Source organism: Apium graveolens, chromosome 9, assembly GCF_009905375.1.
Source record: "Apium graveolens cultivar Ventura chromosome 9, ASM990537v1, whole genome shotgun sequence".
NCBI classification, from domain to species: Eukaryota; Viridiplantae; Streptophyta; class Magnoliopsida; order Apiales; family Apiaceae; genus Apium; species Apium graveolens.
In genome coordinates, this window is record NC_133655.1 from 287,149,729 (window position 1) to 287,166,651 (window position 16,923).

The window sequence follows — 16,923 nt, forward strand, 5'->3', positions numbered from 1 at the left end:
ATGTATTTGTATTAAATAAATTTTCAAAGAAAGTGTTTGTATTAATCAATCCAGGGAGTATGTAAATTAGTCAAGGGGTATTTATTTGTGGTACATCAGTTGACACAAAAAGGAGGGAATAAGTTGATGCTGTAATTTAGTTTGGGCGGGATTTTTTAATCACTTCCCACCCCCCAAAGCTAATCTGTACTTTTATTATATTTTATTCAGTTTTGTTCCATTGATTACATATTTTATAACTTACCTTGTCCTCCGTGCCCATTTGATATGTAGACATATCAATGGGACAGAGGGAGTACAAGTTTTCCTCGATAAGCTTTACAAGTCTTTCTCGGTAAGATTTGAGAGACTTCCTCGATTGACAATCACTTTATTTTTATTCAAATATTTTAACATAATTAACATATTTTTTGTTCATATTATAGAATTTATAGTCAATAATAATCATTTTATTTATTAAAAAAACAAAAACCATGAACCGGTCGGTCCGCGCTTATAAATTAGTTGACGTAGCAAACAGCTCTTGCCCTAATTCTGCTCAATTGCTGCTATCTAGGGTTTCAGGTATAATCTCTCTCTCTCTCTCTCTCTCTCTCTCTCTCTCTCTCTCTCTCTCTCTCTCTCTCTCTCCCTCTCTCTCTCATCTATACTTACATACATATATAGGCACTTACATAATCGACCCAATTAGATCTAATCAATCTCATGTTTTTGTAAATATAATTGTTCCTCTCAGTTAATTATACTCGATTAACTATGAATTATTGAATTATTTACAATTTATTGTTGTAATTGAGCTTAAAAAATTGAACTTCAGTGTATTGGTGTTGTTAATTGTGAGATTCGGATTTTGAGAGTGAGATTAGTTGTGTTTTCGAGTTTTTGGAGTTTTTCGAGTTTTTTCGGGTGATTTGCGTAATTTGTGTTTGTTATTTGTTGGATGATTAGTGATTCTGTATTTGTGGTAGGTGATTGTTTCTAAAGATGTCTCGTGTTTATGTTGGAAATTTGGATCCGCGAGTTACTGAGCGGGAGCTGGAGGATGAGTTTCGTAAGTACGGAACTATTCGAAGGTAATGCGATTACGATTGTTGGAGGCAGATAGTAATGTGTTTTGGTTGTAATTGATATTATCATCTGGAAATTGGTTAATTACAAGTTAGTGTAGTGTTTGAATTGATTATAAGTTCGATTACGACTGATGGTTTATTGTGTATTGTTTTGTAGTGTTTGGGTTGCGAGGAGGCCTCCAGGTTATGCTTTCATTGACTTTGATGATCGAAGAGATGCTGAAGATGCTATTCGTGAAATAGATGGTATGACAAGTAGTAGCATTCTTTGTCATGTCTATTTCATTAGGTTATCACTTGAGTGTTCCTAGAATTTTGAAGTTGACGTATTCTGTCGGAAAAAGGAATTTTTTTCGTGTATAGCAAATTTACTGATACCCCTTAGTATTGTGACTGACTCATTGTCGAATCATATGCTGTTTGGCTGTGAATGTTGTTGATATAGAGATATACTTATGGTAGTACTAGTCAATAAACTTTTTAGGACATGGACATGGCTACATATTACTCTGTCTAGCCCCCCTATCACTAAGAATAGATTGTGAATTTGAGAGGAGTATGGAGTTTTGATGTATCATTTAATTTTATTGATTACATACCTATCCATGCTTTTTAAGTTTTTTTTCATGTACTTTGAGCAGGTAGAAATGGCTGGAGAGTTGAGCTCTCCCATAACTCTAGGGGTGGATCTGGTGGAGGTAGCAGGGGTGGTGGTGGTGGTCGTGGAGACGGGCGTGGTCGTTCTGGTGGTTCAGATCTGAAGTGCTATGAATGTGGTGAAGCTGGACATTTTGCTCGTGAATGTCGAATGCGCGGTGGTGGTGGTGGTGGCGGCGGCGGCGGTGGAGGAGGAGGTGGTAGGCGTCGTAGTCGTAGCCGCAGTCCTCCAAGATATAGGAGAAGCCCAAGCTATGGGCGAAGGTGAGTTTCATGTCCACATACCAATATTTCTCTTTGCATATGCACCCTGTAATTTTGTAGCATGCTTTGACGTGATATAACTTTTACTGATTGCGATGTGGCCGGGAGCTCAAATATTGCTGCTTGAGAGGATTATTGGTTTACATGTAGAATCTGTTGGTATTTGGGTTTCTATGTTGTAGTATATACGCGCGGTATTTTAATCTAATTTATGTTCTTTGTTACATTAAACAGGAGTTACAGTCCTCGTGCTCGATCCCCCAGGCGTCGTAGTTTAACTCCTCGTGGTCGCAGCTATAGCAGGTCGCCACCACCTTATCGTGCACGAGAGGAGGTTCGTCCACGTGAGGAGGTTCGTGTGCGGGAGGAGATTCCATATGCAAATGGGTAATTTTTGTTTACTTCAGTTCCCTATTTTTGTGCTTTTCAGATGAGGGTGGTTAGATACACTTAAACACTACCGGCTGTTCGAAGGATTAGTAAGTAAAACGGGATTGTGTATTCCATTACAAAGTCCAATGCCGAAGCAAATACAGATATTTATTCTGAAACTCTCCATTACGGAAGACACTTATTTCCAGTTGTTTGTTGGTAATTTTATACTATGCATTTCTTGGTTAGTGTTGACTGTCAAGCGGAGCAAAAATTTGTTGAAGAGGTTTCATGGACTCTTGGTTATCTCACTCAATCTTATTGGTTTTGCATAGGATGTTGCCTATTACATGTAGAATCTGTTAGTAGTTGTGTTTCTATAGTTCAAGTATATATACAGGGTTTAATTTTATTGGTTTTGCATAGGATGTTGCCTATTACACATCTCATTTTTAAATCCACCCCAAGTATATGATGTTGAATAGGATTGTAATATTGAGGGCCCTTTCTGAATATAAATCCTTGGAGTTTATTTGTTCGATTACGAACTTATGATTGTAATTTTAAAAATAATATCCAAGAGTTAATTTGATGTAGTATTACAAAGTTGGGGTTAATTTAAAACTAAATAATTATGTCTTTTTGGTTCCTTTTCATTAGTATATTACTATATCGTGTACAATTCGTCATCAAAATTTGCATCCTTGTAATTGACTTGATATCCCTTGAACCCCTTATTGACTTGTTGTATTTACTACATGTGAAATCTGAATTACCTGTAATTTAGTTTCGTCCCATTCCCTTGCTTATGAGTCACTCTCTCTTATATATGCAGGAATGGCCGTCGTCGAAGCAGGAGTTGAATTTTGTAATTTGGATACTTCAAGACAAGGGTTTTAGGTCACATTTTACTATGATTGGACTTATGTATGTTTAAGTGGTTGACGCCCTTGCTTCGACCCGTGAATTTGGTTTCATCCTTAGCTTGGACTGGTCGATTTGGTTTCATCCTTAGCTTCGACTCATGAATTTGGTTAAGTATCTTATCTTATTTCAGTGTTTAAGTATTTAAAAAATCATTTTGCCCCATATGAATACTAAAACTTGCTTTAAATCTGCTTATAAAATTTTGTAACATTATGGAAATAGCAGTGCTAAATTTGTATGCTTCTTTTTGTGTGGAGGTGTCTTCACTTGTGGTTCTGCTTCATTGGTTTTGTGCTTCTACACTTCCCTGTGGTTTCATTCATTGGTTTTGTGCTTCTACACTTCCCTGTGGTTTCATTACTCGCCCCCTGATTTGGGATCTTCAATTTGAATGATTGCCCTGTGGTTTCATTCATTGGTTTTGTGCTTCTACACTTCCCTGTGGTTTCATTCCTCGCCCCCTGATTTGGGATCTTCAATTTGAATGATTGTGGGTCCCAGCTGGCTACGTCTTGTGTGACTGAAACTCTGCAGCTGTTATGTTCGTCCACAATAGTTGCATTACATATAAATTCTTTAAATTACTGCGGAGCAGCTTCAAACTCTTCTGGCAGGTACTTGATCTGTTCTATAGAGGTCTGGGTGTTGGTGTCATTATAAACAGATTTAGAGTTGATTCCACTGTAAGTTTAGGGCAATAGATAAAACTTGGTGGTAAGCAAAGAGGGATTCGGAAAATTAAGCTTTTTACATGGGAGTCATTAATGGATGTTAGGAATTGCTTTTCGACTGGTTGCTTATAGTTGTTGAAGCGTTAAGATTTTTGTCATTCCAATACTATAATCACCGTATATTATATAATATTAACTTAATTTCTTATGCATTATGGCCATGTTTGTTTAAGGGTATCAAGTAAGGGATAAGATTATAATCCTTTAAATTTTCCAATCCCACGTTTGTTTTGTAAAAAATTAGTGAAGAGTTATCCAAGGATTATAATCTTTTAAATTATCCTATCCTATGTTTGTTTTGTTGGTGTAGATGATAGGACTATAATCCCGTCTAATACTTGGTGGGAGGAGGTATTGTTTTATCCCATACTATAAGTCATTTTTTAAAGGATTGTAATCCACTCATTGTTATCCCATGTGAAACAAACATAGGATTGGAAAATTTAAAGGATAATATTCCAGTCCCAAGTACTATCCATCAAAACAAACATATGATAAAATTTTAAATGATTATATTCCAATCCTACACCTAATCCTTCCAAACAAATTTAGGATAGAATTATTTAATCCATAGTACTAATTTTGATGGGATTAGTTATCCCCGGATTATTATCCCGGGATTATAAACCCATAAAACAAACATGGCCTATGTGTATCTGCAATTTGGCTGATCTACTACTTTTTAGAACTATACTTGATATTTTATTTGAAATACTAGAGTTCATTTTTTGGTTACCTGCACATTTTGTCATGTCCTTTCAACAAACTTTTTGAGTACTTTCTCATCCAATTCCAGTTACAATAACTATATTTTTGGGTTGAAGCTAGCAAACATAATACATGTATATTCGCTGAAATGTGAATTGGACAGAATGTTTTACACAAACTTGAGACATAAGAGAGGAAAGGGTCAAAAAAAAAATAGTAAGACCATATAATTAATTAAGTCAATATTAGTCATGTATCTTGGGGTGAAATCTGAAATGAGATGTATGGTTTTTTTTACTGAAAACAAAGATGATTTTTTCTTTCCAAATGTGCATTTGCCAGAAGCACCTCATCTTCTGACAGTTATACCAGCATATGGTTTTGATTGAATCGGTGGTTTCATTTATAGTGAAAGTAGATATAAATAGTTTTTTGTCAACTCGCAAGAACTCCGTTCGTTGTAGATTAACACCAGGTAGACATGTCTGAAGCATTCTTTTATAGTCTCTGACCAAAATCGCTTGAGATTCTCAGCTGTTTCGGACAAATCTTTTGTTGATTTGTTTCATTGATACCGAAGAAGGAATTACACCAGATTATTTTGAAGGCGTCTTCGGGCAGGATTAGGTTTCCTGTGTCTGTTGACCTAGATATGTGTGTATATTCAGTTGTCACATATTCTTCTCATAACGACATGTGATTGTATGAATATTTAGACTACATTGTTGATGAGATATTCCGGTGAACTTTGGCTGTGTTGGATATTCTTTGTGATGTACCTGCCCTTGCTCTATTTTGAGTTTTATTTTAATGATTTTCTCGGTAAATTGGTTTATGTCACGCATCCATCTTTGCACAATGTTGGCAATAGATTACACAGTCGAATTTCAATATCTTGCATCGTGTAGAGTGTTGTAGAGTGTTGTCTAACTGTGCCGTAGATTCTTTTGTTGTGATATGTAGTTTCACCAAATTTGGTTACATATAGTTAAGAAAAATTTGTTATCTTCTTGATGCTTTTTGGTTGGAATGATATTTGTAAATATGAAGTTTCGTGACTTTGTAAAAGTTTTCTTTCACAACATGTTAAAACCAACAGCTCAAACATGCACCATTTGCTGTTTTTGTATAATCAACAACATTCTGCTGGAATATTTATTCAAAAAAAAACAAGTGATTTTACATCCAGTTTTACGATACAGCATAAGTTGCACATGAACTGAAGTTTTGGAAGATCAACCAAGGTGCAAACTGAAAATTGTGCATCACAATTGAGTAAAATCTACAACTTCCCTGTTCTTTTTTTGACTAATATGGCTTATAGCCTTACAAATGAGTATCTGTATCTATTTTCAATAATTCTCGGGTGAGTCAGAGTCGAACATAGGATCTGGGATGACAGAAGATAAACCCCTTACCACTGGAGCAACTTCTTTGTTCTCTTAATACGATAACACCTGAATTTGTTAGCATTGTGTTGTGATACATTTCTTTAAAAATTTGGCATGGGTTCGAAGTAATATGGATTAATTTTCCGGTATCTGACATCTGATCACGTTTCACGCGTTAAATGGACAAAATAACTAGTTCCTGCTAGTTATTATGTCAACCCGGGTCAAATCCCGAGTCTTTTTGGAAAATCAGGTCAGGTCCGAAATGAGCCGAAGCGTACAATCACAAATCTCCTCGATGTGGTCGGGGGTGTTATAGTTATGCTCCTGATATATCCGAATCTAATACAAATTCACAATAAAGAAAGCTGAGCTATGTTCTATAAACACTATATTCTCCACACATGCTCCGATCTAAAAACACAGATATGAACTGAGCCTTGTGTGTGTGTCTGTGTGCGCGCTGAAATACTATTCTTTAACCACCATGTGAGAACTATTGACAGTAAATTACTGCCTGGTGATTACGTGCTAATGCGATTAAACAAGTAGCGCATAATTTTAAATTAGTGATTGGCTTCACGTCCTAGAACAGATATAATACTAAATTATCTGACCATCTCAACTGTATCTGTATCAGTCAACCAATATCTTACAAATGCATATGTTGTTGCTGCATTTTGATTCCCTAGTGCAGGCCTCATGATCTTGTCTTTTAGTTTTTGGACAGCAAGTAAGAAGTTCTGGACTTTTTCGGGTATTTAAGAAGGCGAAAGTTGATGATATTAGTATCTGATACAGATCAATGGCTGTTTGGCTCTCACCATTTTGTTAGCTGATCTTCGTTTTCGTGTTAAGGCAAGCCAGAATGGAGTTACTTGGCAGAGAGAAGCAAGTCAGGTATGCATTACTATTTTCGTATAGGGTGAATCTTGTGTGTAGTTTAGCCTACTAACTCTTAAAACGGAGAATCTTAAAACGGAGAATCTTGTGTGTAGTTTTAGCAGTGTTTTAGTTGTATTTAGTGAATCTTATATCGGTGATAAGGTACATTTTTATGTCAAGATTATACGGTGAATCTTGTATTTGTGTACAATGAATGGCCCGTTTGGAAACCTGAATTTTAAACTGGATTTGATCAAATAACATGTTTGAGAATTTAGATTTCAATTTCATTTGAAATCCAAAACATTCAAATATTAATATAAATATGAGAATTTCATTTGAAATGAAATGCAAGTTTTCAAACACCCTCGAATTTGCTGAGTTTGAAGGCTAAAGATGGTTTGGAGTAGAAGTTGACTCTATTCGATTTTCCATTGATTTCACAGGTTTTACAAAAATGGAGCCCAAATTCATAATGATATGTGGGAGGAGTCCCCAAAACAGTCTCCAGAGTACAAGATGTCAGCACCATTGCTGAAGCCAGAAGGATTTAGTACTATTGCTTATAGTGCCGGTAAGAAAGGGAGCACAAAGGGGGGATCGGGAATCATGAAGAGATCAACTGGTGCTTGTAAAGTTTATCCAGAAAGCAATCACGAGCAACAGAAAACCCGAAAAGGGCCAAGAATTCTTGATCCCGGAACTGATGTTATTGTGAAATGGAACAGAGTTTTCCTTTTCTTTTGTTTGGTGGCACTCTTTGTTGATCCATTGTTTTTTTACCTCCCTTCTGTACAAAAGAGATTTGATGAAAATTTATTATCATCATGTATGGTTACTGACTTGAATTTGGGGATTATAGTGACTTGTTTTCGTTCTGTTGCGGATATTTTTTATGTTATACACATATTTATGAAGTTTAGAACAGCTTATGTGTCTCCAAGCTCAAGAGTGTTTGGAAGAGGTGAACTTGTAATGGATCCTCATGAGATAGCTAAGAGGTATTTGAAGTCAGATTTCTTCGTAGATCTCATTGCAGCACTGCCTCTTCCTCAGGTATTAGAATCTGCGCCTTTCTTGTAAGCCATGTTATTTGTGTTCTAATTGTTAGTGTTAGAATAATATAAGATCGTGGAAAAGGCCATTCTCTAACCCCTTGAGGTCTTAGAGTAACTGGTTCCTTGACATGGTATCAGAACTCAGACCGACAGATGACTCAAGTTCGATCAAATAGGCTTTCGAGTGAGTGGGAGTGTTAGTATTAGAATAATATAAGATCCTAAAAAGGGTCATTCTCTAACACCTTGAGATTTCAGAGTAACTGATTCCTTGCCTTTGTCTGAGTTATAAAACATCAGGTTTGAAAATTCTAAGTTAGGACTCAACCATCTGCTTGTCTCCTTTGGTATTAACCAGATAGTTATTATAGATTCTGCAGAATAACTTTTAGATTTTTGTCTTTGGCAGATTGTCATATGGTTTATCATACCTGCAATTAGAAGCTCCCATGCTGATCACAACAACAATGCTCTGGTGCTAATAGTCCTTCTTCAGTATATCCCCAGATTATATCTGATCTTTCCCCTTAGTAGTCAGATCATCAAAGCTACAGGCGTCGTTGCAAAGACAGCCTGGGCCGGGGCTGCTTACAATCTCGTTCTGTACATGTTAGCTAGTCATGTACGCAATCTCGTTCCTTCATGAATAAAACTCAATCATTTCAAATCTCCAAAACTGATATTCTGCTTTTGCAGGTCTTAGGAGCATCCTGGTACTTGTTATCTATTGAAAGGCATGCAACCTGCTGGAAATCAGCCTGCAGACATGAGCAGGACCCTGTGCAATGCTTCCCGCGATTTTTGGATTGTCGTACTTTTGACGATGATGACAGGAGGACATGGGCAAATAGCACAACTGTCTTCAGTAAATGTGAACCAGGCTTCACTGAAGGATTCAAGTATGGCATATTTGAAAATGCTGTGGCGAATCACGTTGTCTCCTCAAAGTTTCTTGAGAAGTTTTTCTATTGTTTATGGTGGGGGTTGCAGAACTTAAGGTATTTATCCTCTTCTTGTTAAAAGAGAAAATGACAAAAATAGCCAATTTTAAAAAAAAAATAACAAAAATAGTTATTCTTGCAAATGACCAATTTTAGCTGATTGAATACTCCATTGAGTATCCCAATTTGTATAAGATAGTCCACTTATAGTTGGGTATTTCATACTCTCTCCGTCCCAATTTATCTATCATGTTTGACTTTTTTGGTTAAATTGACTTAATTTTAACTGTAAATTAAACATCAATCTTTCATTATTTTGAAAAACCGAAGAATACGTAATAAATTATATTACATGTACTTTTTAATCATATAATTTTTATATTTTTTTTCGAATATATACTATATGAAATTTTCAGTCAAAATTTGGTCAATTTGACTGCAAAAAGTCATAAATTGGGATGGAGGGAGTATATGAGATACTCCGACACAGCTGGGTATCTCATATAAAGTGAATACTTCCCAGTTGGTTATCCGATCGGCTAAAGTTGACAAACTTTTCAGAAATTGGTCATTTTTGTTAATTTTATATAAAAATAAGCTAAATTTATCCTTCACCCGTTAACCCCATCTTCTTCCTCACTAGGATTAGGACCAAAGCTAGTTTCCGAAGATAGAGAGTACCTTAAAGCTATTTTTCTACACTGGAGATTTAATTTCAATAACCATATTTTACTTCTTTTTGTCTGGATCATGCAGTTCTTATGGCCAGAGTCTGTCCACAAGCACATATATTGGCGAAACCTCGTTTGCCATACTCATCGCGATTGTTGGTCTTGTTTTGTTTTCCCATTTAATCGGAAACATGCAGGTATGTTAGCAATGCACTTCTCAGTGTCAAATTTCCGGGAGTCATGCTTGAACAGCAATGAAATGTGTATCACTTCCCTAAAAAATACATAATGTGTTCGACTCTTAAAGAACTTATCTGTGTTGAGTTAAATCATAAACGCATAGCAAAGAACTCCGCGAGGAGCTAGACAAAGCACCCGATAACTCTTTATGAGTTCAATCCTAGCACACCTGGAGCATTAGTGTACTTCTCCAAGACATATTAACCAATTCATCATTTATATACAACTGTAGACATACCTTCAATCCATGACTGTGAGGCTTGAGGAATGGAGGCTCAAACGACGAGACACAGAGGAGTGGATGAAGCATCGCCAACTCCCTCAGCATCTCCAAGTACGTGTTCGTAGTTTTGTACAATACAAGTGGTTAGCAACAAGAGGAGTTGATGAAGAATCTATTTTACATGCCTTACCTAAAGATCTCCGTCAGGACATCCAACGCCACCTATGTCTGGATCTTGTTCGACGTGTAAGTTATTGAAGTACTTCAATGCCTTTTAATTGTGAAGCAAATTCTTACTTCCTAGAAGAAACACTGGAGCATCATTGTAGATATATGTGAACCAACTTGAACCTGCTTATCTAAAACTTGCAAACTTGCAGGTTCCATTTTTCTCACAGATGGATGATCAGTTGCTCAATGCCATTTGTGAACGCCTCGTATCATCTTTGAGCACCCAGGGTACCTTCATAGTTCGTGAAGGCGATCCTGTCACAGAAATGCTTTTCATAATCAGAGGGAGGCTTGATAGCTCAACTACAGATGGAGGGCGCACAGATTTCTTCAATTCAATCACTTTAAGACCCGGTGACTATTGTGGCGAGGAATTGCTAGCTTGGGCATTGCTCCCTAAATCAACTCTTAATTTACCAACTTCTACGAGGACAGTCAAAGCCCTTAACGAAGTGGAAGCATTTGCATTGGGAGCAGAGGATCTCAAATTTGTGGCAAACCAGTTCAGACGTCTCCATAGTAAGAAGCTACAACATACGTTCCGTTTCTATTCTTACCATTGGAGGACATGGGCTGCTTGTTTTATTCAAGCTGCATGGCGTAGATACAAGCGACGATCAATGGCAAAGACTCTTAGTGCGAAAGAGTCATTTTACTGTCCTGATAATTATGATCACATGGTTGATGAATCTGAAGCCAAAGAGGGAGAAAGAAACAGTACAGTGAACTCTTCTCATGCTTCTCAAAGCCTTGGAGTCACAATATTAGCTTCCAGGTTTGCTGCCAACACAAGAAGAGGTGCCCAGAAGACGAAGAACATAGAAATTCTTAAGGTACAAAAGCCTGAAGAGCCAGACTTTTCGACTGAACCTGAGGACAATTAGCTGTGATTTGTACTATATACATACAATTCTTATAGGAAATACAGTGTTTTATCGACTTGACTGTCACAATAATTTCTAAAAGCACAAATCATTTTGCCGATACGATGAGATCAGCTCTGTAAACTGAAAATATCAAAAAAAAAAAAAAATAGCCAAATTCCATGTCCATATTTCTATTCCCTCAATTAGCCAACCTTTGGGTAACAGCAACACTTTATCTTGTAAGAGTTCTTCTATTCAGTATCATCTATTGATTTTGTATAGCAAAGAAACAGGCTTGATGACAATGTAGGTCAAAGTATAACAAAAATTAGCTTCGGAATTTTCCAAGCTAATTTGTATATGGAATACATATCAATCAACATACACTTGTATTGTAACAACATTATAATGAATGTGACATTTTGTAAAACCTGAACCAGGTCGCCGATATAACATCTTTCACCAGTCTTATCTATTGATTATTTAATATGCTCTTCCACATCAGGAACTAGTTTTGGAGGTTTTTTCTTTTGCTGAAATTTTGCATACGAATACCACAAGCCACCGGCTGTATTGATCACTAATCCAGCAACATTCAATCCGTGGACTTGTACTCCTCCCAGCAGAAAAAAGCCAAGGGTCTGAAAAATGCAAAAAAGACAAGCGGTAGTTGCCGTGAGCAATATTATTTATTTTAAATATATATATATATATATATATGAGATTCTTCAAAAAAAACTATATGGAATTTGTTTCATTGGTGCAGAGCAGAACCGAGATTTAGTAAGATGGACAATACATACCGTGGATCCGACACCTTTCAGGACTCCAACAATAGTTGTCGTCAAAGCCGAGTTAACAATTGTGCATAAAAACATGGTGTAGTTAAGAACTATTCCCATCACCAATGATAAAACCAGGATCACCAAAAAAGAAAATGTACTACTCTGCCCACAAACAGTTTAAGTATTAGTCCAAAAACTATAACTATTTGATTAAATTACCAAAATGGTTCTAACCTTTGCAAATAATAATGCGAGCGAATTTGGAAATTCTCCAGTTGTTATAATGATAAGTATCAGAAATGGTAAAGACAATAGGCTGTTATAGAACATTATTTCAATCGAAGAAAGCCCATCCTCGGCACCAGAAATCTCCACCAATACAAGGTACATGGTCTGCATGTTCAATTTAGCAGCACAATAAAACAATTACAGAGAATTCTACAACCAAAGAGTGTAACAAAAACATCTGACAAATATCATTGACAGATTGGAATTAACCTGATAGTGGGAGGGGGTAATGACATGGGCATTTTAATATGAAATTAAGTATAATTTTAACATTAACCCTTCACATGACATTGTCAAAACTAAAAAAACTTAAAACATCAACCTGGAAGAATACAGAAGTGAGTGCCATGCTATATCCAAAGATATCGATGGAAAAATCTCCAAGTGCAGCAACGACAACTCCAGCAGCAGTTAATATTACTGAAAGAGTTACCTGTAATATGACAATAGGTTAACAGGACAGCCAAGATAGGCTTCATGATACAGGAAAATTGATTATCCAAAATTTCCAACTATTTTTACTTATAAGAACAACCAATATATTTTAAAATATAATTAAGTGGCACTGCGTAATCAATACATGCTGAGCAAACTGACAGACCAGTTGTTATATACATATTTAAGGAGAGACAAATCTGATAAAGCAGACTAATGCAACAACTTTCACATTTAAGGTTTTGTTATTTGTGTTCGTACGAACTAGAAAGTATATGATGGGGAACAGAGAAATAAAAAGGAATCTTCATATTTATTACTGTATTATACAGTTTTTTTTCTTTTCTTTTTTTGAACGAATTACATAGTTTAATTAGATACTATAGTTACGTGTGGGGTCGAAGTCAAATCGACTAGATATTTATATATAACGTGTTTATCATTCTACTGATATATTCTACAGTTCCATCTTTCTGAAATTTATCCAGCACCAGTAGATGCTACACTCAGTAACCCAAGGTTAATGGATTCTCATATTTGAAATGTTAGACTCAAAAGTTAGCAATAAGCCAAACATGCATTCTATTACTAGAACCAATTGGGATAGACCTTGCATCCATGTCTTAAGTGCCTCTAAAGACATGATCAGAATGGCTGAATACCAAGTAACATTGACAGCCAAACTAATACTCCCTCCGTCCCTCCCAAATGTTTACATTTGGATGGGGCGCGGAGTTTAAGAAAAATGATAAAGTAGTGGAAAAAAGTTGAAAAAATGAGTAAAGTAGTGGGACCGATTAATATTATATGTATAAAGTGGGTATACTGGAGGAAAGTAGTGGATGTAGTTAATTTAAAAATTATAAAAACTTTACTATTTTTGGAAAATTTTGAAATGTAAACAATTGGAAGGGACATCCAAAAAAGGAAAGTGTAAACAAATGGGAGGGACAAAGGGAGTAGCATATATGGACAGTTAGATTATATTGTCTAAATTAGTGAATCTGTAGTAACTGACTAGCAATTACTAATAAATTTAGTGACTCGCCTGAATTGAGGGTCTACCCTTTCCATAAAAATAACCAGCAACCAATACTGAAAGGGGCGTAAGCCTTTTTATTGCGATGTACATGGGAATATTAACTCCTTTCAGGCTTGCTAATGCAAACCCTACATTTGCATTGTAAAACAACGAAACTAGGATGAGCTTTTTAGCCGTTGCAATATTCAATGCCTTGGCTCTTGTGTATCCCGCCACCCGACCGAAGTGAATAAGCAAGGCAGTCGCAAGTTGCTGTCATATTTTAAAGATATCAGTGATTTCACCGTCGAGGTTCGAACCTTGGAAGATAGTAAGGGGTGGGAGGGTGACTGGGTGTGATAAGCCAAATATAAGAAACAATAAATGTAACAAAGACAAGATGATTCTACACTTGTGTGGAACATACTTGGACAGCGAGAAGAGTCATTGAATCTGAATACTGCATAACAACTGCCTTGTTGATGAATACCATAGCCATTGAAGAGATTCCATATGACAAGCCAGCCAATAAACTGCATAGCCACGTATTATAACATGTTAGAGTTTAAAATCTTATAATTTATAATCAACAGTTTTCCGACTTAATAGCATCACGTACACTTAATTTCAATATACTTGCACAAGTGACTAACATAATCTTATCTTCACTATAACTGACTATAACCCGTTACCACTATTTTATCCAAGTCCTCTCATTCTCAAACACACTCTTTCTATATTAGCAAAAAAAACCGCCGAACTTTAAACTGATTATCGATTAGCAACACAAAAACGAGATTAACTAGTTTCTCAATAACGGATTTTGATATTACGACCTTATCCATCACAGAATAAATTAAACAAACCTTACTCAAAACACCTAATCATGCACAAGTCATTTCAATCCACATCAACATTTCACACATATCTAACTAAATATACACATCATAATATATCCGCTAAATTCACAATATAATTCTACTCCTCTACCTAAAATACGGAATCAAGTTATCAACAATTACGCGATTATCCACCACATATTAATTTAAACAATCCTTACTGTACACAGCTGATTACGCGCAACTCATTTCAAACGACATCAACATTTCACACATTTCTAACTAAACATGCACATCATGACATATCAGGTAAATTCACATTATAATTCCACTCTTCTTCTTTAAATACAGAGTGTTATCGACAATTACGCGATCAACAATATTTCAATCCACATCAACATTCCACACATATCTAACTAACTATACACATCATCACAATACATCAGGTAAATTCACATTACAATTCTACTTCTTCTACCTCATATACGAAGCATTATCGCAATTACGCAATCAACAATATTTCAATCCACAACAACATTCCACACATTTCTAACTAACTATACACATCATCACAATACATCAACTAAATTCACATCACAATTCTACTTCTTCTACCTCACATACGAAGCATTATCGACAATTACGCGATCAGCAATATTTCAATCCACATCAACATTCCACACATATCTAACTAACTATACACATCATCACAATACATCAGCTAAATTCATATCAAAATTCAACTTCTTCTACCTCAAATACGAAGCATTATCGACAATTACGCGATTATCCATCGCTACTTAATCTTCGAAAACTCGATAAATGAGCTGAGCTGATCGCAATCACATCGAGTCAACAAATCACTTCAAAATCCTAATCCTGCAATTAAATCAAATCAAATACTAAACAAGCTTCAATAACAATTAATAATGATTATAAAATCAAACAGGTTAATAATAATTAAAAATAAAAAATAAAATAAAAAAGATTACATGATAATAATGAGATCTAATGAATTACATGGCAGGATTAAAAAGGATTGGTTTGGATCTACTAGAAGGTTCCGAACATGCTTCTTAGTGAGTTAAAAAATGTGAAGAAAGAGATAAATATATACATACAACTATAAAGGTCAAGTGTATGTATATGTGTGTGTAAGTAAAAAATGATTAAAAAGTAGTAACAACGAGGGAGAAGATGGATAGAGCGAAGCATCGCAATCAAAGCCGGACATTGTGGCCGGGTGCATTGAATTACAAAATCGTATTTTTGTAAATATTTATATTATTATAAATATTTTTTTACAAATTATATATTATTATTTGTTGGACAAACTTAGTATTTTAGACTAAATTGTGAATCATTTTGAGACTCTATATGAGTGAGACACATTATGTGTTAGTGGTGTATATTTATTGGGACGTATTCTTCTCTTCGAGGGGATTCCAACGCATATTTACACGCTTAAAATGAATAAAAGGTGAATGAGAACTAATGTTCCAAAGTTTTACCTTTTAATATGAAAAGCGGTTTTGTACCACATCGAGAGTAGTACAAACCTATTCCTTAGTTTTTCTTATAAATACCATGTACCACATCGAAAAGAAAAACAAGTCATTTCAAGCCTTTTTTTATAAATAGAGTCTTAGGGCACCCGTTTTATTAAGTCGAGGAAATAAGAGTCATCTCTTTCATTCTCGGTCTCTTTAGTCTTAAATTTTTCCAATATTCCGGTGATAGTTCTCGGGCTCAGTTCAAGTTCGTTGAGAGTATATTCGATCTATCGATTATACTAGTATCTCGTTTTATCCTGGGAAGCAGGTCGCTAAACACGGATGGTGTGAGGCGAAACTGCTTTAAGGAGACAGTTTTCTGGACTCGAGATTGAATCCAATCTCTGTTTGTTTTCTCAAACTCTTCTCTTAATTTAATTGTTAATTCTTATATGCTTATGTGATTTAAGAATTAACAATGTTCTTGTGAATTAGTTTTATATTCAATATATATATATAATAATGTCTTTATCGTACAAGATTGATAACATTATTATTATTTCACTCTCTATTTTTTATTGAGAATAATATTATTATTATCCATAAATATGTGATCTTTTCGAGTAAATTTGAGCAGGACTGTGAATTATGATATTCACTGTGACGCCCTCAATCTCGGGGTTAGGAAATGAGGACCCACACACCTTTAATCTAATAATTATATAAACATAAACCCCGATTAACTACCAACAGGATCAAACAGGATAAAGTATGAGGCAAGATTACAACTATCAACCATAAAATATAACTTACAACCCCAAAATAAT

General features: G+C 35.5%; 3 protein-coding genes across 5 annotated transcripts; 2 read left to right on the forward strand and 1 right to left on the reverse strand.

The window, feature by feature from the left end:
• The first annotated feature begins 458 nt into the window (after positions 1-458).
• Positions 459-4,176, forward strand: LOC141683862 (serine/arginine-rich splicing factor RSZ22A-like). Its single transcript, XM_074488654.1, has 6 exons — positions 459-564; positions 969-1,073; positions 1,228-1,316; positions 1,712-1,991; positions 2,226-2,378; positions 3,199-4,176. The coding sequence occupies exons 2-6, from the start codon at positions 985-987 to the stop codon at positions 3,224-3,226; spliced, it is 639 nt and encodes a 212-aa protein (XP_074344755.1). The 5' UTR covers positions 459-564; positions 969-984; the 3' UTR covers positions 3,227-4,176.
• LOC141683860 (putative cyclic nucleotide-gated ion channel 14) lies at positions 3,767-11,563 on the forward strand. 2 transcript variants are annotated; one of them, XM_074488651.1, is made up of 8 exons: positions 3,767-3,904; positions 6,840-7,020; positions 7,452-8,061; positions 8,473-8,685; positions 8,760-9,061; positions 9,761-9,872; positions 10,148-10,384; positions 10,519-11,563. In XM_074488651.1, the coding sequence occupies exons 2-8, from the start codon at positions 6,989-6,991 to the stop codon at positions 11,251-11,253; spliced, it is 2,241 nt and encodes a 746-aa protein (XP_074344752.1). In that variant the 5' UTR covers positions 3,767-3,904; positions 6,840-6,988; the 3' UTR covers positions 11,254-11,563. The 2 variants fall into 2 exon arrangements, with proteins under 2 accessions (XP_074344752.1, XP_074344751.1); XM_074488650.1 differs by having other exon boundaries at positions 3,769-3,904; positions 6,851-7,020.
• Positions 11,467-15,783, reverse strand: LOC141683861 (UDP-galactose/UDP-glucose transporter 7). Of its 2 annotated transcripts, none has more exons than XM_074488652.1 (8): positions 15,596-15,783; positions 15,357-15,482; positions 14,192-14,297; positions 13,792-14,037; positions 12,631-12,741; positions 12,255-12,413; positions 12,039-12,182; positions 11,467-11,876 (listed from the first exon to the last, which is right to left on the reverse strand). In XM_074488652.1, exons 2-8 carry the CDS (start codon positions 15,395-15,397, stop codon positions 11,715-11,717), a joined length of 969 nt encoding a protein of 322 aa, XP_074344753.1. In that variant the 5' UTR covers positions 15,398-15,482; positions 15,596-15,783; the 3' UTR covers positions 11,467-11,714. The 2 variants fall into 2 exon arrangements, with proteins under 2 accessions (XP_074344753.1, XP_074344754.1); XM_074488653.1 differs by having other exon boundaries at positions 15,624-15,779.
• Between the last annotated feature and the right edge of the window lie 1,140 nt (positions 15,784-16,923).

Bases quoted from the DNA above. Each gene is read 5' to 3' on its own strand.
- LOC141683862 (XM_074488654.1), top strand. From the start codon at position 985: ATGTCTCGTGTTTATGTTGGAAATTTGGATCCGCGAGTTACTGAGCGG. The intron at 1,074-1,227 runs GTAATGCGATTA...ATTGTTTTGTAG, and splicing joins AAGTACGGAACTATTCGAAG to TGTTTGGGTTGCGAGGAGGC. The intron at 1,992-2,225 runs GTGAGTTTCATG...TACATTAAACAG, and splicing joins AGCCCAAGCTATGGGCGAAG to GAGTTACAGTCCTCGTGCTC.
- LOC141683860 (XM_074488651.1), top strand. From the start codon at position 6,989: ATGGAGTTACTTGGCAGAGAGAAGCAAGTCAG. The intron at 8,686-8,759 runs GTACGCAATCTC...CTGCTTTTGCAG, and splicing joins TGTACATGTTAGCTAGTCAT to GTCTTAGGAGCATCCTGGTA. The intron at 9,873-10,147 runs GTATGTTAGCAA...ATACAACTGTAG, and splicing joins ATTTAATCGGAAACATGCAG to ACATACCTTCAATCCATGAC.
- LOC141683861 (XM_074488652.1), bottom strand. From the start codon at position 15,397: ATGGATAATCGCGTAATTGTCGATAATGCTTCGTATTTGAG. The intron at 14,298-15,356 runs GTAGAAGAAGTT...GTGGCTATGCAG, and splicing joins GATAATGCTTCGTATTTGAG to TTTATTGGCTGGCTTGTCAT. The intron at 12,183-12,254 runs GTTAGAACCATT...GTTTGTGGGCAG, and splicing joins TCGCATTATTATTTGCAAAG to AGTAGTACATTTTCTTTTTT.